Source organism: Cardiocondyla obscurior, linkage group LG10, assembly GCF_019399895.1.
Source record: "Cardiocondyla obscurior isolate alpha-2009 linkage group LG10, Cobs3.1, whole genome shotgun sequence".
Classification (NCBI taxonomy): domain Eukaryota; kingdom Metazoa; phylum Arthropoda; class Insecta; order Hymenoptera; family Formicidae; genus Cardiocondyla; species Cardiocondyla obscurior.
The window spans coordinates 1,425,066-1,452,132 of NC_091873.1; the positions used below are offsets into that span (position 1 = coordinate 1,425,066).

Here is a 27,067-nt window from a genome sequence, read left to right on the forward strand (position 1 = left end):
ACCGCTTCTTACACATTAAAAAAAAAGAAAAGTATTCTGTAAAATTAAACGATAAAAAAAATATAATATTGCGATATTTTTGAAATTTCTATTTATCGCTATATACATATAAAAACGCGTTTGAATGATCGGTAGACTGTTCTGTCTCGTGTATTATCCGAGCACAAAGATGTGTGCGAGTCAAAAAAGTTGAAGGAAACAGAGAGAAATGCACGAGTGAGCGACGGCGGGTGGGGAACGGTAGTTAATTAGCCCGAGTTAAAAGCTCGGCTTAAATGACCTATTCAGCGCTTAGCATCGAGCGAATTCACTTTGGTGCTCCCTCAACTCCATTCGCCCGAGAAAGATCCCGAGGAACACTGTATAACGTACACGTTGTCTCGCGTCGTCGTTTCGCTCTCAGACCCGGACCGCTTTTATATCGAAAACCTGCTGCCCAGTTCGAACATTAAGCAAATTAAAGTCGAGGGAACGATATTTTTCACGAGGTCTCGTCATTAAAACACACAAAAACCCTTTCTCGAGAATTTAAAAAGTATACCTCCTAGAAATCTTTCTCATAAAGAAAATATAGCATCCAAAGAAATCGTTTTTGCATCTTCGTTCTCAGAATTTCTTTTGCATCTTTAATTTATACGAGGCATTAATTTAATTCCCTCCGCGCTTTTTGAAATCGATAGAGGCGTGAAACCGGCCGGCAACAGCCCAGGGTTTCCTTCGATCTCGTCGCCCATCGACCGCCGTTCCCCGTATTGTCGCGTGATTAAATAAAATCTATTAGAAAATGAAAAAGGGCGCCAATGATTGCAGACGAGAGTAATGAAAAATCTTTACGATGACGACGTGTATACATATAAGGAAAAGAATCGATATGACATATGCGGTATCGGCATTGACAATACAAATGTCGGAAGTTCTTTTCGGCTCGGAAAACGTGGATCTTTCCCTAGCTTCATCTCGACCTACTGCTGAAAGTGCAGCGCGAGTTGTTAACCTTACCTTGTGGTTTAATTACACGGGCAAATATTATCGAACTGACGGAGTTAATTAGATAATTAAAACTTGAAGGGTAAACTACTTTGCGAGCCAAGCGGCACTCCGGCCTTTGAATATACATGAACGTATACATGCAGATACCATCGATGTCTGCGCTATCCTAAAAGATGCAAGGCGCAGGATCACAAACTAAAGATTTCCCATGTTTAAAGAAATAATTATGAAGCGAACTCGACGGTTTTTCCCAAAGTCCCACGCGTGCGTTTTTTTATTTTATTGTACTGTAAATATATCCGAAATATTTGAAATTTTTTCAAAGTGAACATAAAAACATTGCGTTATAATTTTTGGTCAAATTTTTATTTTAATTATTTAATTTTTTATTTTAATAAAATTGTAAATAAAATATATAATGATGAGTTTCTAAAAAAACTTGTACAAAATATACATATAATTGTTCATCGAGAAACTAATGTGAAGATTTTATTTTACTTTGAGTAAATTAAACAATTTATTATTTATGTATGAAAATCCGAAAATAAAGGTTTATCGATGTATTTTAAAAGTTCTAGAAGGCGCCCCATTCGTTTTTAATTACTCAGTGCAATGTTCCGTAACGAACTATGGGATTAAATAAATTACACGCAATTTCTCTCACGATTCACGTAGCGCCAACGACGCGTTGACGAAGAAATCCCTTTAAAAAGGAGGAAACCAGCGACCGGAGATCAGCGGCCGTATGTTTCCGGCGTCATTATCTCCAGTCGGCAGAACTCTCGTCGACCCTCGTCAGCGTCGGCGTTTATGCCGCGAATCCTCTCTTGGATAAGTGAATCCCGCAGTCGGGCGAGTTTAAATGCTTTAGCCGGCGCGACCTGTGATTAGCGCGGGAGACGACTGTGACCGTGATGGACAGGTCAGAGATGCGCGCGTATCACTTCAAGGCTCTACGAGGTGCGAGATTTCGCAGGTAATACTTGATGGACTGCTGAGCACATCTCGTCTGAAACGTGGTATATGCGCGAGGAGATAATACTTTTCACTCGCTTGGAAAACCTCGCCCGTAGCGCGAAATATTAAAGTATGCAAAAAAATGATCATTTATTCTGATAACCACGTCGTGTCTTTACCTCGCAGCGAGGAACTGCGGGAACGTGATGAGCCGTCGGGCTTCGTAATTTTTTTAAAACTTTATTTCGTCTTTTTGAGACAAATGTGCGCGTATATCGAAAGACACGGTGATATGTAACCCAGTTTGACGGTTATCCGCGTACGTTAGATACGTTAGGTTTGGCGCGATTTAGAATTAGATTGTTCGCGGAAGATGCGATGTTAATTCGAAGTGAGAATATGTGCCAATTTGCGCGCATATTACAGATGTGTATTTGTACAATACGCGCGGATACTGGCCAAGTAGCAATCACGGCCGCGTTATTATGCGCTCGTCGAGCATATGTTAATTCGCGTAGGAGATGATGAATGCGGCAGAGCTCCTAAGATGTACCGGGTACCTCAAAACTATCACAATTTCTTGTCCTCAAATGTGAAACAATTAAAAATTTGGTTGCCACCAAATAAATTCGAAAATAACACCGCTGCACTTCTGAATACTCCATTATAAATTATTATAAATTCGGGGGGTAGTTTTAAAATTTCACGCGCTAATCCGTGACGAACTCTCGTTGTCTGATTGTCAATTACTCGGTAGCTGCGACATGCATGTTTTTTCTTAATAAAAATGTCAACTGCAAAATGATAGTAAAGAAGAAGAAGCAGCTCTGGAACACCCTGTATACGCGTAAAACGACGCTGATAGGCAAACGCAGTGCCCGATTCATTAAAGTTTACACCGAGGAAAGCTCTCGAGCGCGCCCACAGCAAAGCGCCCGCCTGTACAAACAATTGCAACGAGCTCCCAACTAATCTGGTGTGTCGACGGGGGCTGGTCGACGCCGAGGAGAGGAGAGAAGAGGGAGTAGGAGATGAGAGCAAAGTAGAATATCAACATCCTCCGCTCGTCCAACTTGAGGAATTTGCTGCGAGCTTTCCGAGATGGTGTTTCGAATGAAACCAGAGGCAACAATATAGAATCGATATAACATTCGTCCCGACTGACCGAATTTAATTTCAAATGCGCTCCCTGAATTTGCAAAAATTACACGCGAAGGGAAAACGATACTAAAGAAAATTCTTAAAAAATGGAATGCGGTTTCATTAATATTCCTTACAGCTCGATTTATTATTGTTCTCAATAAGAACAATCTAGTTTCGCTGACGCAATGCAATTTTTTATTAAGGCAGATTTTTGAAATTCATAATTTCTATTGTTCTGACGATTGTTTTTATCTAATAACATTCTGTTTTTTTTCATCTGCTACAGGCACAAGCGGAAAGTGCAGAACCTGTTACCGTGCAAGAGCGCAGCGGGCGCAGCGGCGGTCGCCGGACGGGGTCGCGTGTTGCCGGACGGCCAGCCACATCCGGGCCCCGGCATTGGCGGCGGCGGCGCCGGCGGTGCCGTACTCTACGAGGATCTACAGGATCACGCGGTATCGCATTCGCAGCTGCACAATCACCTGCCGACGAGCCACGGGCAGGCGCCGACGATCGAGGTACGAAATCCCGAGGCCCACCCGCGGGTTCCCTCGCCACCACGCGAACCACCGCTGCTACCTGCACGCAGGGAAACGAGACCCCCGCAGCCGCATCACCTCGACTATCTCGATTACCGCGATCCCAGGTCGATACTACGCGTTCAGGACAAGCCGTCGCGGGCGGTCCTGGGCGGTTATCGAACACCGCGTGCTCTTCTAGCCAAATCACAGGGAGTTCCTTTGTCGATTGCTGCCACCGCTCAGTCATCCGCCGCTCGACTCGTTCCAGGCGGCACTGGGGCGAACAGCCCGTTACTACGAAACGAAAATAATCTCCTACGAGACAGTCACCTGCTGTTAGCCACGCAAAATGCCCTCATTACGAGCCACCGGCCTCCCTCGCCTCCTACCCCACCCTCGCCTATTCTATCGCGTAGTGACCTTTCGTGTCGAGATCTCGATGTTTTGACCGTCGACAGTTACCCAACTGACGTTACCATTCGAGTTCCTGCGAGACCTAGAGACTCCGGTATTCCTATCACTCCCACCCACCGACTCGGACCGCGTGCCTCTCCTGCTCGAACGCCGTCGAGCCCTAAAGGGCAGGCGGTGTCGAGGCTCACGGCCCGGGAGGAGAGTCGCAGGCGGCTGTCTGTCGATTCCGAGGGCTACTCTTACATAGACTTCAAAGATTCCGAGCTCGAGGCTGCGAGATACGGTCGGAGCGAGTTCGCGAATCAACCGAGCAACAGCAGGCGATTGTTCCGCTCGACGACCGCGCGGTCGAGCTCGATCGACTCCGACGGCTACTCGTACATCGTTGACTACGGTAGAAGGGCGCCTGGCGCTGCTAGGAGACTCGTCGCCGACGGTACCGAGGAGGAGGTCTGTCCGCTCTGCACTATGCAGCAGATACACCACCTCCTCAGTCAACCGGAGCAGGACGTCTACCTGCACGTTCAGAATACGTGACACGTGCCGTCCTGGCCGTCGATTGACAGCCTCGTGGCGGCGTAAGGCTCAGCCGGCTCCACTCGGGGATCCAGACGGTCTCTTGAGCGCGTATCCCGAGGCGAAAGCTCCCAACATATCTTCGCTAGTATTTCGCGTCGGCGGAAGTCGGCCAAGCGACATTCGATTACCGAGCGTCTCTCGCGTCCTATCTTCCCGCTTCCTTCCGCGACCGCGATGTAACGCGACGTAAAGTGACGCGACGCGGCGCGACGCGACGTCGTAGCGTAAGAGAGACGCAACTGCATGCGTCTCGCCTAGGGTTATCGTAGATTATCTGGCGCCCTGCGGATTCCGGCGAGCGGACGGAGGCATAGCACCAGGTATTCCATTGACACTGACTCTAAGGCTGTGTGTGCTTCGTGATTCGAATTCTTACTTTCTCTACGAGGGTGTGCGCGCTGCCGATTTCTGATTTAACGTTTAATTTGTAAACTTTTTTTTTTTCGTAAGCTGTAGTATATCACAAGGCAGGGCTTTAATGAACCGCGACAAGTCGATCAGTATTCGTGCACTCGATTTTTGTGCACCGAATTGTAAACTGAGCGCTAGAACATAAAACACTAACGTATCATGCTTTTTTAATGCTGACTAATTCGACTTGGCGCTTTTCATTAAACAGGAAGCTTTTAACTATCTATCTGAAGCTGTACGTCTGAAAATTCTGGAAAAATTCAAATCACACGACGCTTTTTCACCGGCATAAAAAAAAAATTAAAAAAAAAATAAATAAAAAAAAATAAAAAACTGTAGCTAGTCTTTTTTCACATTTCTAGAGAAATAATAAGAAAGAGAGATTACACGCGCACTGCGCTTAAAGAGATCAACTCATTATTGCATAATTATGCCTTCAATTACTATAGTAATTGAAGAAAGAAAACGTCTTGTGATCCGAATGCCAGAGAAAAGCAAAAATATTTGAAGACAATCGCAACGTAGCTGCTCGAATGCTTACTTCTGTTAAAGATACGATACGCTACTTTATATACGCAACAACAGAAATAAGCATTCAACACTTATCGGCGCACTCACACTTCTCGCAGAAGAGACCCGACATTTTCTCGTTAAAAAGGTGGCTTTTGTTAATTTATTGATTTGTGTCAACTTGGAATGTTCGAATCACGCGAGCTTTCACCCATCGACGCGCGTTCGTTCGTTCGCCGCCGCTACTCGAGGCGGAGACGCCAGGATGGGCTAGTCAGTATTTATTTTGTTACTTCGGAGCCGTGCCCGCGCAACCCCCAACCACTAACAAATCGAGAGAGCGCTTTACGTGGGAGTGAGAAAAGGAAAGCGTGAAGGAAAACAGGGCGAACGCGCGGGGCCTTATTCGTCGGTTGTGCAGGCACGGCGGCCGGGCGCACTCTGTGGTTGTAAATAGCTTAGAGACTAGGTCCGTAATTTTGTAAATAGTCTTTACGGAAAAACAATATATCGATTTAATATATATATATTATAAATATGCATATATGAACATAGATATTATGAAAGAAAGAAAACGAGGACGCTCGCACGAAAGTCCGTCGAAGCATCGCGGAGAGCAAAAGAGAGGATTTAATCTCTCGATCTGTAATTTAACACTGTCGTTATAATTGCGAACGAGGGACACCGTCATCGCCACCACCGTCTCTAGTACTATTACAATTATTATGATTATCATTAGTCTATTATTATTATCGTCGTTATTTATTATACACCTCACTGGACGGTTGGCGCGGTGTCCCATGAGTAATGCCGCGAGCTCGATGAGGCGCAGAGCGAGAAACGACGGTCCTGTGTATATCTTGAGTTAATGGAAGAAAGAGCAAGGGTGGTTTGGAGGAGAAATTTAAGGAAAATAAAATTACTTTGCTGAAAAATTTGACGAGGAGTGGTTATTGACCCGGTCCACAATCCCATCCCTCGGCGTCCATTCACGATCGCCCCTTTCATGATCGACCAAAAGACCGCGGATTATTTTAAGCAAATGTCTCTCGAGAACGAATAGAGACGCGGACGCGCACGAAAGATAATGCCTAGCTTTTGCTCGTGTACCAAAACTGTCTCCCGACACAATGGCAATGCACGTGGACACGGAATAACCACTTCTGTGTTCAAACTTTTTCTTCTACTACTTGACTAAAGATATGCAGCGGCGACCTGTATCGCTCATCACGCCGATTAGTATTTCAGTATTTTTCGCATTGATTAGACGACGCTAGTAGATTATTTTCAACTGGGATTTCCCGTGGAAATAAAAAAAAAAGAAGGAAAGTTTTAAGTCCTGGCCGACGCCGATGCGGTCATCGAGTTCTTTTTCGGTGATGAATTCTCACTCAAATGAGAAAAGATGAAGAGGAAAGTAGGACAAATCCGCGGAGAAAGAAATGGGCGGAAGGTCAAAAAGGGAGAAAGAAGGGAAGCTTCTGGAGGGTGAGAGATTGACGCGCCACCATTGTGCCGCGTCACCTTTGCTCTCTAAGAGCGATTGCCATCTCTCGCGGGCGAATAGATCTCTAATTTCGCAAATGGAGGTATCTAGCGATGTAACGCGGCGTGGCGTGGCGCGAGAATCTTTTTCTTCGCCTTCTTTCTCTTCGCGTGGGCTACGTATAATTTAATTGCTAAGGGACCGACGAAAAGGAACGCGCGTTTTAAATTCTTTACGTCTTCCTTTATGGAGCTTAGCAGCGACTATTGTTACTTGAAAATTAAAATATATAAATATTCGAGCGACGCAAAAATAACTTATGATTTTGGAAGTATTGACAGAACTCTTAAAAAATATTTTAAAGACGCACAGAAAGATATAAAAAAAAAACTAAAAGAATAACTTGGCGAATAACAGTTTGTTTTCGCAATTTGTGACTTTTTCAACGTTAAGAGCATTCGGAACATTTTGCGACGCGTGAGGTTTTATTTCTCACATTAGAACAGAACGAAACTAAATTTAACGTATAATTCATTACATATTCTATTTGATCGCGCGAGATAAATTAGACTTTAATTTCTGACCGTTGAAGCGAATGTAAAGAGCGAGAAAAAGAAATTACTATACCGAAGTCATAACTCTTGGAATTAAAAGAGATAAATGAAAAATCCAAATATATCTGCAGATGAAAGGATCCGCAGATACAACCCTGTACACCCTGTATATTTTTCAAGATCTGGTTTTCATCGCGGAAATAAGAGCCAAGGAGAAATAAAAAGTGTTCTCCACTTGAATAATGGCGCGGTGTGGATTTTCTTTAGAAATCCCGAGATCGAATGAAATACTTTGCCGCTTTGCCCGAGAGTGGATATCTGATTCTATTTCACGATACGTGGACGTTCCCGATGAAATTAACGGAAATTAGAATTTCCGCTTCTCTTGGGTAATATAATCTAACGATCTCGACAACGTGTCAATTAGATTCGGGTTTTTTTTATTTTTTTTATTTCGCGCTCTCGAAAACTTTTTCTCGCGCGCGATCCTCTTTCGTCGCGTGACAGCTTGTCGATTCGCGAGCACGAAGTCGCACCAGGCTTAAATATTTGAATGTCAGCGAATCAAAAGAATTTGGTAGACCAGAAAATCCCGACAGTTACGTGTCGCCGATTTACCGACCATTCCGCGCTTCGCATTTTCTCGCGAGGGCTGCCTTTTCTCTAAAAATGCACTTTCCGGCGACGTTTTCTCTCGGCGAGCGCGCGGAAAGAGGTCAAGTAAAACTCAAATATTTGAATATTATTAAATCGTCCTGCCGCCGAAATCACGTATGCAATGCCGTCGTTTTCGAAATGTCCGCCGGCCTTTTAAATGATTCAGCCTCAAACACGTGCTAGTTGCCTCCGCGCAAATAAAAAGAGAACACTCCGGGACGCAATTAAATATTTCAATTTTGCATTTTTATTAGAAGTTTTAACATTGCTAAAATTATATCCATAGTTTGAATAAATTGCTTGATTTTTTGTAACTTTAGAATTTTTTATCGTAAAAAAAAATGATAAGAGACATACTATGTGAATAATCTACATGTAATCGATAAGTATCACGACGTTGCAGAGTCGTCATACATTAAAGAAAATATTCAACATAATATTCGGCATAATGTAAATTCCTTTATACATTAACTCGGGTACAGGTGAGATAGGTAAACTAACATCGGCCGGGTAGTTTCGCACAATTTTAACGTCACGGCCAAATTCCTAGCCGAAGGTCGAACGCGCAGATAGCGAAGCTTCAAAGTAACCAAAAAAAAAACAAATTAACATCGCGGAAAAGCGCCAACAATTAGATCTCCACATCTCCATTTTAAAGTGGGATTATTTAACTCTTTTAATTAATTCGTTATTCGATAAACCTTGTAAATTCAATTAATCAAATTTAACTCTGTCGACGAGCGCTTTTTCTTTATCTCGGCGATTTTTTTTATTTCTGTTTATTCGGCACGATATTCGGTCCTTGAAATCAGAAAATTCATTAAGAGTTTCGATAGTGATAAGGAGATTTTCGTGTTTCTCGCGCAGTTTGAGTGCAGCGCGGAGCTAAAATGTTACCGAAATCATATACATGATAAGGAAATTACAGCTCGTGTAGGGATTCGACTACGGGAGTGTATCACGACGGAGTTAAAGTCGCGGGAGAGCTGTTTCGCGCGTGTTTGCCCGACGACGGTCAAGCCGTAATTATTTCGTCCTCGGGTTCTTTCTGCCGCTATCGATTCCGTCATAAATCTCGCCGTGCCGTACGGGATAAGCCGCTAGACGGCCAATCCGCCGGCGGAAGTCTATCGATCTAACATCCACCTGTTGTCGGCTCGATTACGCGCGTCTGTGCCGCGTCGTTAGCTCGGGTCGTTGTATCTGTAAAGCAATAGCGACATGACGACGGGGGCAGGGAGCCACATCGGACTTAGAACCCTAATGCAATTGGCGCAGCAGCTAACAATTAGCGGCTTGGGAAATGGGATGTAGTCACGATATATATTTCAGCGTATATATATATGTATAATATATAATATATATCTAAATGTATCATATTATATGATGTAGTATATTTCAATAATTTATTTTAAGTATATATATGTATATCAATTAATACACATAATTATTGAAATATAATATGATATGTCTAGAAGTATTAGATATGAGAACCAGATAAATTTATTCATTCGGAGAATGTTATTTGATATTTAATCCGAAAAGAGATAAGGAGGAAATATGTATAAATCACAAATGTGATAATGGACATTTTTTTATCGATACCGATACAAAGGTTGCTATCTTGTACTCGATCTTTCACCGCATCATTAATGTCAAACATTCAAGAATTTATTTTTCTCGTGCCTCGCGTTTCTCGGTGAGGCTCTATCGGCGGAGTCCCGAATTTTCCGATCGATTGAAATTAATTCAGGAAAGTTCCTGATTATTTATGTCGCGAACTTTCGCAGTTAGGAGGAAAGACGAGGAGGCGACGACCTTCCCGCCCACCGCTTGTGCCGGCTAAGGCGTTTTAAGTATGCACTGTCGCCGACGTCCAAGAGATCTAAGTTTAGCGAGGTGCCGGCCGCCTACGGAAGCCGCGGGATCATTAAAGCGATCAACTTTTCAAAAGCCCCCACGAGCACCAGCTCGGCCATTATGGAGGACGTATAACAGACATAGAATTTTAATACCGGCGGAAGAGAAGGAAGGCGAAGAGGAGGCGAAGTTGCTCTCGTTTTTACACGTTCCGCTTCTCCGGCCAAGTAAAACTCGCGTCGGGTACCATAAAATCATTAGGGTAATCAGATTCGCGCGCGCGCGCGGGTGAAACCGGCCGAATATCGAACTCCTCAGCCGGAAGATTGAAAATTCTCTGAACGTGTGGAACTCTGCCAAGTCTCATAACTCGGCTAAAAACACGGCAGCACCTTTACGAGGACTTAAGCCGAGGCCTGCTCGCCTTCTGTTTCTCATAAATGAGAGATCATTTCGTTTGTCGCCGAATATTCTAAAATAAAACGGCAGGAAGTAAAAGATTGATAAACAATCGGAATAAAAGCTAGATAGAAAGATCGTGAAAGTTATGTAGCTAAAACGTTTCGAATGTTGAGATTTAATATGATCGAAAACGACACGTCTCACTACTTTGATTTTATTTATTTATTTTATTTATTAAAAGTGAAATACATTTTATTAGTCGTCCGGGAAAAAAGTTCTCTCGCCATTTCACGTCGTTTAGATGAGCTATGAGCGGAAGTTTGATTCAGGAAACCTGGTTTCGCCTTCGTTCTATCTCGTGCTCGCGCTAATGGTGCCTAACTCAATTCCGAGAGGTCGAAGGTTGGACATGCGACTTGGCGAACTCGTAACTCGACTTTCGAAAGGCCCCCTCTCTCCCCCCTCTGACTCTATTTCTCGCGAGAGGACGTTTAAGTAAAAATTACCTTGTCACCGGAACAAGATAAAAATTGTGAAAATTATCGTAGGTCTGTGTGCGATAAATTCCGCAGTAATTTAATTAAAATAATCATCTCAGCATTCATTGGTTAAAGGAAGAAACGATCCAATCGCAGATACTCAATGTACTCGAATGGAGAAAAAAATCACGCGAACAATTTTACGATGGGGCAGAAATAAACATTTAAATTTTATCAGAGATTAAACTCTATTTTAAATATATGTGTACATATATCTCACGGTGAGATTAAATAAAATTATTGCATCGCCTTAGAAAAATATTGTAAAGGTATATTTAGATTTAGAATTTATTTGTATCGTACACGAGAGCTTCCAACTTTAAACTCGATGTACCGATTTTTTATTGTGGTGCACGTGTATACGCGCGCGCGCAAAAATACGGCATAGCGTATTGATAAATTGAAGATATTTCAATATGTTTTCGCCGCGATTGTTACAACATAATATGCTAACCGATACCGCGTGTAAAATAGCATTTTATTCGGAAATACCGTGCGGTATCCACCATGTTTCGCGATATTTCTGTGTACAATGAAACCGTGCGCGATCGATTGACCTCGCGAATCGGACGTTGCTCGACGGAATACATATATCCATTATTTTTTCGACGTTTTGCAAAATCAACGACGACGTTCGACCTTTCGGCCCACGTCACCGTTGACGCTTTTAACGGAAGAACCGCGTTTGCCGTATCGCCGTCGCGGGTGATATTTCGAGAAACACAGAAAACAGACGCGCTGTAGGTGCCGACCAGGTTCGATCCGATCGTCCAGCATCCGGTCGAGAAGCAGCCGAAGAGAAACGCGGGTCGCGCAATTCGGGCGATATAATTTTAGATAGAAGACCCGGCGCAGCTTCCCTACCTCCCAAACCTCCCACGTGCTATCAGCGACGTGTCAACCCCTGGACACAGGGTCGAATTTACGTCACGCAATTGTTCTATTCTACGCGAAGCCGTATTACGATTCTACCGGGGTGAGAACATTATAAATTAATCATACGCGAGATTTCGCGCGGGATCACGTAGGCGATTTTAAAACGAAGATATCAAAAGATATTATGATTATTTGAAAGATTTAATTCAAACGCGCGCGTCAAGGCGACGAGAAATGAATATAAATGCCCACGTGGGATGTTCGCGGAAATTTCCCGATCGCTTCAGCTCGGCTAATCAATTTTCGATATCAATTTTACCCCTCTAAATGTGAGCTTTTTCTAATTTTAAATATATAGCGCGTCTTAATCCTTAAAATAAAACGTGTTAAGTTGAAAAGATATTCTGTTTTCATCGGAAAAATATGACATACATATCGTCCGGCAAACTGAGCCGCGAAATTAAACCGGTTTCAATCGCCCTGCATATCCGGTAGGATCACAGGATGTTATAGGCCTCAGGATGAGCAAGAGTAATAGCGAGATAGATCGAGGAGCATGGCGTGTCATTTACACCCGTTAACGCGACACCTTGGCCGAATCGGAGACCAGCTGCTAGCAGATTTTCAGCTCGGAAACCAATAGAACACGGATACCGTCGCCACGGAGACTGGAAACCGCTTGTGGCAGGCTTACGGCGACATATGAGCCATTACAAGGACGAGGCAAAGGGATTAAATCGAGTCCGCGATTATGTCGTGTATCTGTTACACACGGTTCCCTCAGCTGTCTATTGGATATTCGATTAACCCTCCGATCTTCTCGAAATAGACGAAATATTTGAGCGCATCGACGATCGCGAAAGCGCAGACTGATAAGAGTGGACATTTTTATTATGGATAAATAAAAATAAACTTATTAGTTTATAAAAAAAATTTTTGCCGTTGGTGCATTTAACAGGACCAATTATACGATCCGTCAACAAAAATGCGAACGAAAACGTGATTAGCTATTGAGAATGTTTTCGTATCCTTTTCACTCGCGCGATAAGATTATTATTTATTATTCTCTCGTGATGTACAAGCTTCCTATATACCAATTTAGGAATTAACTTTCGGCACCCTCGTTTTTTCCGGTGACTGCGTCAGCGTTTCTGGAATCACGACTCGAGAGGTAAAGGGGTGAGAGTTCAAGAAGGGCAGAGACGAGTTAATCGTCGGCTAGAAAACACGGATGCTCCGAAAGAGTGTTAAAGTTCTCGTCTGGCACCCGTGCCAATCATTCCCTAAGTTCCTTCTCGCCATTTTCTTCCATTCACCTCCATTGTATCCCGTCCCTCGCCCGCCCCTCCGCGTCTCTTTCCTTTATTCGCTAATTGTTTTCCAACGTTGTCGTAAACAAGTCGCCGTTCCTAAAGAGCCTCGTAAAACAACTCTGGAAGCGCGAACCCCTACTCGTTTGTAACGAGCTGACCTATTTTTAGTCACAACTCGGGACTAATTACCCTTCAACCCCGCGAGAAGCGCGGAGGAAAATGGAGGCGGTCTTAATTCTCAAACGGTGTACAATTTATTATATCGCGATGGAATCGAGATTGTATTGAACGTGAAATTAATCACGGTGGAACTCCGCGATCTTCAATTACTCACGGCTAAAGTTTCATCGATTTCTAGTATTTTTACGTTGCTCTTTACATGAAATTTTCTCGCGTGAAAAATGTAAGTAACAGTTACGAGATATTATTCGACTCCGCAAAAAAATGCGGCGTTTAATTTATACATATACGTTGTACACCCAAAGTCATGTAGACAGACTTTGGGAATAGGTAGAGCTTGTTAAAACAAAGAAAAAAGTCCTAAACCATTTTGTAAAATTCTCAATAACGGTTAAGAATTTTACAAAATGGTATACGACTTTTATACTAATATCCTCAATATCTATTTAAATCCGAGATTTTCCACACATGGTGGGACACCCTGTATATGTATATATTTTTTTTTTTTAATCGCGTTGCGCTTTTTTACCCGTTATAATTTACAATTGTTATTATCACGGCAGATGCTGGACGTTAAGGACGGCGGAAGAGGAGTGTTCGTTTGCAGCAGCCCCGGACCTGATCCTTACACATCACAGGACCTTTATAATCCTGTCTACGAGGAGCTCAGCAACGGTAAGTGCCGATAATCGATGTTTACTTTGGACGGCTTTGTCCGGGCCTCTCCTTTTACGCATCGCAGATTTTACCGAGAAAAAATTGCACCGGAAAATTCCGAAAATGCGAACGCGACAACGGCGAAGGAGTTAAAATTCAGACGATTCGGTATTAAAATAATAAATTCGCCGCGCAGTAAACTTTCGGAAAACTGTTTTATATTTTATTTCTGCAAAGCACTTTGCTCAACAGAGGAAGATAATATAGTGATATTTTTTTAGGATTTTTTTAATAACTTTTACTATGTACAGCAATGCTGGTCATAAAATGGAACATTTATAATACTGTTACCAAATAATAATTAATACTCAATGAATCATTTTAATACCGAAAGTGAGAGCACATTTTTGTACGAATTTCTAAAGAACGAATGATTTGTGGAATCGCGAAGCTATTTTTTTTTTGCCTTGGCAATGTTGAGTCCTAACGTTTCTATGGAAACGCAAATCACGCACTCTCCTTCTAGATGAAACTTGCCTCTGAAGACGCCGGGGAGTATCCTCGCAGTCGAACATGCCCGCGGGATAAACGTATAGGTACGGCACGAGTTTTCGAAACGGTGTGTCCGTCTGTCGGTTGGCTTAACACACGATTAACATGCGGCTGCGTTGAACTAGCCTTAAATCTCATCGACTAACGCGTGTTTTGCGAGACTTCCTCGTTCCCTCCCTTTACCATTTCCACATACTTCTCGTTTCTGGTTTATTTCTCGGTAACTGCGGGGCTGCATTTATCAGAATAATCCGGCAGACTCGCACGCATTGCGATTTACGGGAAAGTCCGCGGAAAATGTCGGGAAATTTATGGGGCGAAAAAAGAGCCGATGGAACTTTTTAAGAACGTCGGCGCGAAGGATTTTGGAAGTGAAAATTTGCGTGTCGCGGAAGTTTCGATCGCCGCAGAGTTCAATGGGTTCGCGAGATTGAAAATGTCCGGAAAAGAAAGGTGGGATTTGTATGAGTAAAAATCTATGAGATTGCAAGGAGTTAAATTTGTAAAAAAAAAAAAAATATGAAATTTTATTTTAAAAAGCAAATGCAAAGATTTAATTGTTGACACTTGTCCATGATACTAATTTATTCTCTCGCTTGGCTCACTGTCGCGAGAACAAACGTATGTTAACCGAATTTTTATTATTTCGTTAATTTTAATTATTTTTATTATTTTATAAATTTTATTCGCTATTATTTTTTCGCGTGTAATATTCTTCTCTAAAACGCATTAAAAAAAAAGAAATATATATGTGACTTACCGATCGATACGCAGCAGTGGAGTTTTTATAACTGCAACAATCTATAACACACAAATAAAATTTATATTGTAGGAGCATCCGACTTTATATTCATTGAAAAAAAAAATTATTATTTTTATGCGCTTCTAACTTTATCGAAATAAATTAAAAAATAAGGTTCACCTTAGAGTTGCTCCACTGAGACAAGATATCCTTTTCGGGCCTCCACCTTCTCTCTAGATGCGTAGGGATGTCAGATCGGATCTTTCTTCCACACAAAATCCTCACTCGCGAATACCGCCGCGGTGTCTTTACAACGATGAAATATAATTGTTCATTAAAAGCTTTATAAAATTTGTACAGCAAAATCACACGTCCGATTACTTCACGGCACTCCCGAAACGGCCGACGAACCGGCTGCGGTTCGTTTTCACATTGATATCGGCGACGAAAGTACGCTGGCTTTTCCAGACTTTTATCTAAACAGAAAGAAAAGCAATTGGTTAGATAAATTCTCGTCCACTCACCGCGACAAGATTGTAATTACGAGGCAAAAGTAATCGACACAGCAAAGGAATGTACAGAGCAGACACGTGGCGAATTAATACTACGAGGTTATGTACAATTGTACGTATTCTACGACAAGTATTCACCTCGCGGATGTTCTACGCGTAATGGTAGTTAATCGAAGAAGCTAATTCGCGAGTTCCGATAGCTTTTGGCATAAAAATGTAATTACTGTAGAGCGACGTAGCGCACGAGGTCCGCTCTCTGCGTAGTGTGTAGCACGTCTGGCTCGACCTCTGAGTGACGTCAGCCGCTCGAGGCACGTACACCGCCCACGCGACCGCTAGACGAGATTTGTTTATACATATTTTTGCATACCGTGACCGACACTTGTACGAAGTTGAACACATTATAAAAGACTTTATACATCAAATATTATATTCTACATTCAACCTAATGTATCGCGAACTTGTAATTGTTGGATACTTATCGATTAAATCAATCGTTTGTAATTTAATTAACATCTATATATATGAATTACATTTAACGAGAAACGTTTAAAGTGCCATGTAAAATATGTATGTACGTATAACTATAGTACATAGTTGAAAGTTATTAAATGTAAAATAGTTTTCTTTAATGTAAAAGTAAAAATAAATGACGCACGCGTTTCGTGGTGCTCAGCAAGATAAAAACTGGCACATAATTCCGTAAATTTTTAGATTACCGGTAGAATTAGCAGAGATAAATCTTTGTTATCTGAATGGAAATATAAATTCGCTCACGAGACTCGAACTCTGCGAAATTAAATTTACGACGTCTAAATAATCTCAATTTTTCAAATTTATTAATTTTTTATGAAAGTAAAATATTAAAAAAAAAAAATATATATATATAACAGACATAAAACAGATAATTTTTTTTTAACAAACAAACTTGATAAGCACAGTTTTACGCCTTTTTGTTTGTTTTTCTCATAATTTCTTTCACTTTGTTTCTCTCTTTTCTTTCTTTCTTTCTTTCTTTCCTGCTATCACTTTTTCTCCACAGTGGTCCTTTTCTATGCTGTCGTGTATTTTACCGAAGGGAGATAAGCGTGACACGACCTCTGACTTATACTTCCCATTAGTTGGACGGCTAATTAGTATGGTGATGAGGCTTTCGACGTTTGACGAGGACCTGGTAATCGAATATACATGCTGCACCGCGTGCATTAGTCGTATAACCAAGAGCTCGTGCGTATATACGCTATGTACGCATCGTCGTTCGCCGGTTTCGAGATGAGAGGGAACATCGATCTCGAAGAGGGTGGTCCTGTCCCTTGCGGGCTTGTAAAAACGCCGGAGAATTTAACGGGTTTACTCGATGATCACGTCGACAAGGAAGATAACTCGCGCGTTACAAAATTCGTAGAACTTATCAAATTGAACCCTTGTTGAAATAAAGTCGCTTACCCTTTACAGAATAATTCCCTACTGCAAAAAGTGCTTTTTAATATTTTCTAAAGCCGTCATATAATTTCAAACTAAAAATTTTTTTTTATATCTTTTAAATATAATTATTTTTTAACAGCTAGAATTTATTCCGATAGAATAAAATATTTTTTTTTTACACCAAATTAATTAATATTTTAAAATTGTATAAATAATTCTAAAGTAATTGTCAATTAAATTTCTAATAATTTACATTGTTATTGACTGATAATTTTCTGTAAATCCGCGAAAAGTTTAAGATGACGGATTTCCGATCAACGAGATGACGTCGAACGGTTAAAGGTCCCTACCCTCGCTAAAAGCAGAGCATATTTTGAGAGGACACTCATTCAAGACGGCGAAGGGTATCTCGACTGGTTTAATGGCCAGCAAAGTGCGGATTTAATGCCGAGAGTGGAGTCAGTCCGATAACACCTTCAATCTGTTTGAGAATAATTCGGGCGCGTTCCTTCTCCATTTCGCTCTCGTTTCCGACCGACCTCTGCGATCGCGTTTCTTCCGCTTCTGCCGCGAGATAAAAATTAATTGGATGGGCCAGTTCAATTTTTCGCAGCTGCCGATTTCAGGTTCCGCTTCGAAATATCCGTTTTATCCATGATTATTTATACGATCTCTCCTCGTTTTTTTAACGTGTATTCGCGTATACGTACACGTCTTGCGTGTCGTTAGTATTGATCGCGACTCAGCCGCGACATTTCGACGAAATAACGCGAGGCAATTAATGAAGAAGCGAAATGAGTCTCGTGTTGCCAAGCCAGCGGAACAAAATTTCAGGCCAGCGCTGAAGTATCGGGTTAAATAGATCGCGGGTTGCTCTAATTACTTCCAGCTGTAAAATCTTTGATTGTTACATCTTCCATTCCGAACCGATTTTCTCCTGGAATTTATGAGTCCTTACCACTTAACCGCAAATGAAATTAAGCCCTTCGCTCCACCGTCAGGAATGAAGAATCCATTCTCTCGATGCGTACGTTCGATTCGAAGTACCGTTAAAATTTACGTCCTTAAACGAGTTTCGATTTTGCAGGGGACCATCCGGAGACGGACGAGGAAAGCGAGTTGAACGCCCGAAACCGTCTACACCACCATCATCACCATCATCGTCACCATCACCGCACGGCGAGCGCGTCCAAGCCAGCGAGCGAGGACGAGTTCGCCGAGGATGAGCTGTCGGTGGGCGAACCGTCGGAGGCGAGAATGCTCACCTCGAGCAACGGTCCCACGTGGGGTACGTGCCCCGCCGGAGGCAGAGCACCGCGCGAACGACGCGGTCGCAGTCCCAGGAGCCTCGACCGACGCAGACGGGACAAGAGTCACGACGTGGGCGAGTTCCACGAGGGCATGCTGCTGGATGCGCTGCTTCAGCTCTACCCTAGCGTCGCAGGTAAATCACAGCGGCTAAATTATAATGATATTTTAGAAAAGTGGAGAGACGAGCGAGGTCGTGTGTAAAAAGGACGATGGAGACAGGTAGGACCACGGAGACATTTCCCGAGGAAAGTAATTCCGCTCGGAAGATTTTTCATAGTTGTAGAGGCTAAGTCAACGGCTCTAAACTAACAATGATATTTGCTTATTCACTACGTAATTGTTTACTGTTCTTACATTATTGGCCGGCGACACATCGGCCTCTCGACTCCGACCCGGCGCTGCTCTTTTTTTTTTTTTTTTTTTTTTTTTTTTTTTTCTTTCTCGAATTTCTCGGTGCCGTTCTTCTACCTGCCCTTCGAAGAACTGTTTGCTATTTTAATGTTTGTCTAAAGCGCGTAGCACTTCTACATGATCGAGAGATAACTTTTTTAGACTCTGGATTTGTTGAAACCCGTCGCGTGATATATCTCCGTACAGATTCTTTTGCTTGCTTTTCAATGAAGCCGAGCAGAGTTTCATTAACACGAATCAAAGGTTTTCAGATGTTTACAATTTACTTCTTTAATTTCAAAGTAAAATCTCAGTTTTCTATTTTAATATTCCACTTTAACTTTTCAGTTTTTCTCCACTTGGCTCTTCGACTTCGTTGTAGCTTTCTACATGCATGAAGAAATACTATCTCTGACTTGTTACTGATTCGAGTCTCTGGTTTCAGGCGTGGCCGGTGCTCGAGCAGGTACCGGCAGTACCCAACGTCAGCAGTCCGTCCCGTCGGTGGCTCACAGGTTGCCCTACTTTGTGCCGCCCTTACCGGCCGCACAAGCTCCTCGGCTCGAGGAGAACCCTTACGAGAGTGTGCCAGTGTTGGGCCCTTTGCACCGTTACTCCACGCAGAACAGGAGCAGCAAAGAGCGTTCGCGCAACGGCAAGTCGAGCAACGACAAGTACAAGTATCTGTCGTCGCAACAGCAGTACGGCGGCGATTACTACGGTCTGCAAGGTCAGTCCGACGTCACGACGCCGCTCTATACTCAGGTGGGCGGCGAGTATTCGGACACGTACTCGCAGCCGACCGACCGGCTATTTGGTGACGACAAGTACAGCCAGCCGGTGTATTACACGAACTCGACCCGAGACTCGGCGTGCGATCAAGTGACCAACGCCGGTCGGCTGTATCAGGGCCAGCCCGATAGCAGCTTTGGCAGCGACAGTGGCTACAGTCATCACACGTCCGGAACCACCGGTACCACTGGTACCAGCGGCACGCGCGGCAGCAACTCCCGGACAAACCATCGCAGGGACAAGCAACGGAACTCCCATCACTCGCATCATTCCGCGGACTACATTGTGTCTTAATAGAGAATTGCCTGCAACGTCTCCAAGAGTTCTCCCGAAGGGATACTGAAGAGGGAGCAAGAGGGACAGCGAGGCAAGATAAGACATTTCTTTTGCGCTGCGTCACGATGGAATGATGGTATCCATCGGACGTTAACAGAAAGAATGGCTGACGCCGAATCGGCTGTGCTGAACTGCTGTATTTTGATATTGTGACGTCCACAGTTAAGAGTCAATAAAAATATTCTTATAGCTTCGGCGAAGTCGCGACCGAGCGGCTTGATAACGGTCGGAGCGACGAGAAGACTCGCGAGCAAGTGACGATCCGGACCTGATCAGAGAAACAGTGATTTCCTAGTGATTTATGTATGTAACCGTCACGCAAGACTATCTTAACAAATTTATTTGTAATTTAATAAGACTCAGGCTGGTACCAAAGGACGCTACTTTTACGTTTTTAGTCCAATCTTTTGTAATTTATATACGTAGAGGGAGATAATTATGTATAACCGCAGAATGAGCCTCATCTCCATCGCGATATCGCCCGCAAATCGTGCGACTGCCGATCACAAAGAATTGCGAAACAAAATCAAATCGTCCTAGGCGCTCGATTCTATCGCTTTTCCAAGCAAATCATAGTTTTATAGATAAAACGAAATGGAACATTTGGAATCAAAACTCGTCGATTAAAAAACGCGCAAACCTGTTTATTCTAAAGTATAAAATAAAGTGTAACGTTCTCACAATAACATGGAACTTCGCTTAAATCGTAACTGAACATTTCAAGGAAATATTTATAGCTTGATAAATAATAAAATTAATTTTAAAAATGCGCATTGAAACTCGCAAGTTGAAATGACCGGTTTCGATTACAAATGTTTCCTTTAAAGTTACCGATCCACTGCCAGTTCTATCCTAAACGGTCGAACGTGTTCAGTCAACCGCCACTTTCGTACAAACTTTGATACGATGAAACGTATAATTTTTGTCTCATACACAGAGAAGCGGATCTGATCGCATGATAAAAAAAGTTAGTGTCGCACGGTTATCTAGTCCAATAAAATGTAAACCCGACAAGAACATAAAGTTTTAGACATGTTTTCCTAAAATTTTAGAAACTTTACCGTTTCTTACTTCGCGAAATAGTTTCTGTAAAAATTCTTTTTCCTAATCGACAGTAATGCTTTCTTGATCGCAAATCGTAAAGCAGAAACCAGAGGCATTACCGTGCTAACAAAGGCCCAGTGTCAATAACATAACGCACGTTAAGAAATTCATGAGCTGTAATTGCGCGGCACGCTCGCAATCTCTGCCCCATTCAAGTGACCATTTTGGCGAACGGCAAGATTTATTGTGAACAAAGACTCGGCCATGCGGACGATTCTATGGCCGAAATTACTCGCGTTCATTATTAAGCCCGTTATTATTGCGATTAAATCGGGTGCCTTTGCAAACAATTTCTGATCGGTGGTCGCACGTGAATGATTCGTAGGTTCGCGGATTAAACCGACATTGATTTGTTCCTTGAGTGTTACTTTGTCCCGACAAGCGTAACTTCAGATCACTGTAATTTTGTCTAAAGAACGAAATTGCTTGAGAGAGTCGCAGCAAGTCAAGCTAGTCACGAAACTTACGCGCTAGACGAGAAACATTGTGATGTAGATATATCAACATGCTTTTTTTTACGGAATCAAGTGACATCAATGAAGGCGCAAAGTGATTTAAGCTTTTGGTACACTGTGAGATATAGACCAAAGCGAGAGCAAAACACGCGCAAGAGAAAGTGTTTGTATTAGAATGTACCAGCGCACGTTAGCACACTGTATAAGTACTGCTATCTCTTATATAAAGACCGCATATGTAAGAAAGTAAACGGTAATCGGCGAGCAGTGTACATAAACAACTGGGAGGAGAGTTCTCCGCCCGCGTGTAGCATAGTTGTACCATAACGATATTGTTATCGAAATCTTTTCCCGTGTGCGCATAAGAACGAGAAAAAAAGATTGAAATTTAATATATACAGGTTGTCCCAAACTAAATGAAGGATCCATTGAGGGTAGGCATCTTTTAGAGACAAGTGGAAAAGTCCTATACCATTTTATAGAATTCTCAATAATAATTGAAAATTTTACAAAATTGTATATGACTTTTCGTCTTTGATTCCAAATTCCTACCCACAGTTTTCGAGAACGATACGTTGTTTGGGACAACCTGTATATACATATATGTAGAAGAAGCTATGTATAGAGGGAGAGAGGCGCAAAAGAAGAAATTATAAATACGAATATAATTTTTAAATTATTTGTAACGGCAGGCGCGCGCGTTGCGATCACAGCGACTAAGATCAGAAAAAGAGAATTCACTGTACCTTTCTTTTTCGAAGCGAGAGAGATAGGACGCAAGTGGGTGCCGAAAGGAAGACGACCCTTGAAGCTCCCCTCGGGCGTTGGAAGCTTCACTCTCGCTTCTCGAAATAGTGCACACTCTCTTTTTAGACGCGCCTAGACGCGAATACCTCAACACACAAAAAAATAATCGCTCTGTTGTAAATATAATTTTATATGAATCGGCGAAATTGCACGGTGGTTTGCGCGATCGACAACGGAAACTAGTTCAGGATTATAAGTATAAAAAAATCTGGAATTAAAAATAATCATTGAGACCGTGAACGTAACTCTCGTTAAACATGATTCTTACTTTACGAAGACTCCCATTTGTTTTAACTTAACATGCAAAAGAGAATTTGGCAGCTATTAAACAGCTTGTTTTCGTTCTTAATTAGATGTAATTTAATTTGATTTTTTATTACCGGAATAAAAAGTTTTCGAGATATTTTATAAATTTTTTCTGTCAGCTGTCGACGTTATTTTATTTTAACGTACATTGCAGAAATTTGTATGATATATTCTTTCGCCCTGTAACGTTATCAATCCCAAACAGTCGGTGTAAATGCACAAGAGCCTTAAATTATTAAATTAAGTTATTTCAAATATTAAAGATGTGTTGCATTTAGTCACTCACTTAGTTAAAACATATTTACAATGGCTTGAGCTCTTCGATACTTTTATTACTGTTCATTTAGAAAAATGAATATTTAAGGTCTGGCCGGTCGAAACTTTTTTTTATATAAAGCGGGGGTGTTAGCAACAAATTTAGATTTTTGTTAAAATGTTTCCAAAATCGGTCCTGTGATATTGCGTCAAAACTATATTAATAATAACTCACACGAATCGGAAATCACGCGGTGCAATGGCCATCTGCGTTTTTATATGTATAGAGAGAAATCGATACGCACGAATTCGCATTATGTGTCCAACAGAAGTTTGTTGATCACGCAATACCGCTATATGAATATTACGCCAATCTGACGCTCCCGAAAGTCATGCTCTCGGCGGTCGATCTTAATTCTTATTCTACATGGTACAACGTAGCGACAGCAATAATGTACATTTATAATTCGCAATATCCGTTTATTATTGTTATATCTTGGACAAATTGTGCACAGTATACGTCCACACTTTTCGCTTAAAAATAACGAAAGTGCTTCGTCAGTTTATCGCTCATTATCTTGTTGCATCTTTCCGCCTTTACAAATTGCAAAAGATTTTGACAAACGAGCTAAATTAGTTAAGAAAGTGCGAGATAATTGAATAATTCTGGACTGATTCAATTTGAAGCAACGAAAAGTTATTTCTTTCGACGCGCTTCGGCAACGAGCAACTTCGTCGGTATTATTTAATTAACTAATTTATTAATGCGTTAATCATTAACACGAATCGCAACGACTTTGCAAATTGCGTTGTGAAGCTCGTTCGAGGTGCTCCGAAGAGAAGTCCTCGTCCAAATCAGAAGTGAAATTTCTGATTAGCTAATTAGTGCGATTTCTCGAAATAGACTAATTGTAAGACAGCTCTTATCGTTCCTCAGGAAGTGTACATTCAGGCCGAGTAAAATAATGTTAATTACGAGAGCATGACTGGCTAGAGCGCGAAAACGAATGCGGGAAGATGAAGGTGTACACTGTACTTATTGCGACAGAAGTCATGCACTATCAAAAAAAAAAAAGATGAAAACATCGCATACAATCAAAGTAAGCGCGCAATGCGAAATTGTCAGGTGATTTGAAGATAAAGAGAGATCGAGAAGAAATGCGAGGAAGAAAGAAAACGAAAGATGGATCGAGTTACATCTGTATCTTATTGCGTCCATGTTAATTGAATATTTCGCGAACGTTGTTTTATTATTTTATTTATTTTCTTTTTTTTGTGCATAGCTTGTACGATACGACGGAAATCTAAGTTATTCTTGTTCTTACTTTTAAACGGGGAAACTGCTGGAAGTTCCCAATCGAGCACGGAATTCTCGTTATCGAGGCTCACAATTAATCGTTGCATATCGAGCGTAACGAACGAAACGAGCTGGATGCAAAACGAACCATGTGTGATCCGAGCGTACGCAAATACGTTAATAGTAGGATAACGAAAATATGAAGAACCCGAATGCGTTCGTGAACTAATTTCCGATTTATCGTTTGATTCGCGCACTTGCAGTAAGTTTGTCAGTGAATACCTCGAATTAAACTTCCCGAGGCTGTACAATTTGCCATTTGAGACCAATCAAAAAACGTTTTTTTAATTTTCTATATAAAATCTAACAATATGACAATGTAAATTGATAACGCGCATTTTCAGTTTATATTGTTATCAATATTTTATAATATCTCGTATAAATGTATACATAAGCTGCCGAATCAAGCATAAGTCGTTTAGTGGTTGCGTTGAAGTGTTTAATTTGTAAAATCGTCGTTTTTCGTTCGTCGTCACGATACTTTATTGTTATTCTGTACCACGCGCGAAGATAGCGAGTCCTACGGCTCCAAAACGCAAGTGAGAAAAAAGAAGAAGAGGAGAGGATTTTTAAAAAAGACGAGAGGGCAGAGAAAAATAAAAGGGAGAAAGTTATAAAGAAGGCACGTACGAAAGTTAGAAATAGAGAACGTTTCCTTATCCTTCGAACGCGTATACGAGTCGCGAAATTATTATTTTTTATTGTTGTGTTCTGCGAGGAGGCATTTTATTTGGCCTCCCTCGCTCTCAGCAGATCCCTTCCCGCGTCCCTCGATTTTGGTACTACCGTTTCTTAGCGGCGGTTTTAGCGCTGTAGGCAAAACAGAGGACACAATAACATAGGCACTAGAGTACCTCGAAAGGAGGTAGCAAGTAGCGTCTCTTTGAAAGTTAGCTCGCACAGGCGCCTCACCCTTTCGTCGTGCCAGGGACGCTCAGATGAGACGACAATCGATAGCACATGTTCTATATGCTAAATATGCATACCTAGCGCTAAAATACGGTCTTCTAAGTTCCATCTCGAGATTTCTTCCAAGTCGAGACAATTTTACAAGATAAAATGCGCAAAAAAATGTAATTTATAACAAGTATTGTACATACATTAAACAGACACAACGGATATTGTCTGTGTGCCGCTGGTAGGATCCAAAGGGGACCGCCCCTCACCCTATTATTATTATTGTTGTACATACATACAAAATTTTGCTCTCGTGTCAGTCTTATTAGATCTGAATAGCGCGTAACGACATATCAAGCATGACTGTATTATTTTTTTTAACGTTTTATATACTGGACATGAGCTTTATGTTAAAGAGAAAATATTGTAACACTCAAATATGACTTATTTAACTCTCAAATAACTCCGGACGTTAAACATAATCCATAATTTATTAATCCAACACGACAATCGCAGTTGAAAGTGGCCGAGTTTGAGCGCTAAGAGTGCCAGTTAAACATGCACATTTTACACATCTAGATTCCACGGGGATTAAATCTCCGTCTAATTATAAGTTCGATTTAACTTCGCCAACAGTCTGACTCGAATTACTAGTCGAAGGTTAGCCTGAGTAATCCTTCAATGAGAGTGCTTGTCGGTGAGATTCGATCGAACTGTAATAATCCAATCACGGGTATTCGAAATTAATAACGCTGAGCGTCCCGAGTTCTACCGTTTTTTGATAAATTGAGGAATTAATCTTTGATGAGGGAGATTCTCAGGGGAGACTTCAGAAAAAGAAAGAAACCTTTTCAAAAGATCGCTATTCGAGCTCGACGGTGGTGACGAGAGGGTGGAGCACCAGCTCGCAGAACAGGGTAACTAGTTCTAACACCTATCTCTTACGTCAGCTAAGGAAAAAGAAAGCTCTGTCACACTCGTTCACGGTATCACACCGTCGCGGCCCGGCATTTTTAATCAGGAGATGTCGGCCGAGACGGCAATCTCAAAACACACTATCACACACCTTCGTACTAATAAACAATTTACTATTCGATTTCATTGCGCCGTCTACCATTATTTTTACCCAATTATCATGACTAACGACGAAGACGATTAATGTTCTAATGAATGTTTCATCAATTTTCCATTTATTTTAATTTTTTTTAGTACCTGTTTCATTGATTTAAAAAAAGTAGTAAATGTATTCAATGCAACTTTTAGTCATTTTAAAAATTCGATCGTTATTATTTATTAATTATATTCATCGTTGATACTTCAAGATAATTTGGAAAAATGGATATAAAATTCAAATAAAATTGCTTAAGTAAATGTATAAATTTAATTATGCAAATATATTGCATAATGGATTTACATGTTGCGTAGCCAATCCATCGTTTTATCTGTTTCATTATAATATATGATTCACGGCAGGAGAAGAACGAGTTCGAAAATTGTTAAGCGGCACAATACAGATAAGTTATTTCAATCATAAATAAATCTAAAGAACTGTTAACTCACCGTGATGTCGACATCGTGGTCCACAAGAAGAACATCAGTCTTCTCTACAACTTGCAATGGATTCCTTTGAAATCTTGACTTCGCAGCGATCTCCTCGTCAGGTAAATTGCAACTCACTTGTAATATCATACTAATTTTCGCTATTGCAACCGAAATAATGCAAAAATCGCTACCGCACGAGACAAAATGAACTGATCTTGCAACGAACAACCATCAG

At 41.6% G+C, this 27,067-nt stretch overlaps 1 protein-coding gene and 1 long non-coding RNA gene across 7 annotated transcripts in view; one reads left to right on the forward strand and one right to left on the reverse strand.

The window, feature by feature from the left end:
* Positions 1–18,460, reverse strand: part of LOC139106061 (uncharacterized) — a 61,163-nt gene extending 42,703 nt beyond the window's left edge. For 2 of the 3 annotated variants that reach the window (XR_011546289.1, XR_011546287.1), the window contains exon 1: positions 15,362–18,460. This is a non-coding gene — a long non-coding RNA (uncharacterized lncRNA). The remainder of the gene's footprint in view (positions 1–15,361) is intronic. The other variant, XR_011546288.1, reaches the window with a different exon arrangement.
* The window catches only part of Pxb (pxb), a 244,252-nt gene extending 217,861 nt beyond the window's left edge, over positions 1–26,391 (forward strand). For all 4 annotated transcript variants that reach the window (XM_070662526.1, XM_070662528.1, XM_070662527.1 and 1 more), the window contains 4 exons: positions 3,377–3,608; positions 13,956–14,067; positions 18,368–18,724; positions 19,427–26,391. In XM_070662526.1, the coding sequence (XP_070518627.1) occupies positions 3,377–3,608; positions 13,956–14,067; positions 18,368–18,724; positions 19,427–20,067 (1,342 nt within the window). In that variant the 3' untranslated portion in view covers positions 20,068–26,391. The remainder of the gene's footprint in view (positions 1–3,376; positions 3,609–13,955; positions 14,068–18,367; positions 18,725–19,426) is intronic.
* The last annotated feature ends 676 nt before the right edge of the window (positions 26,392–27,067 follow it).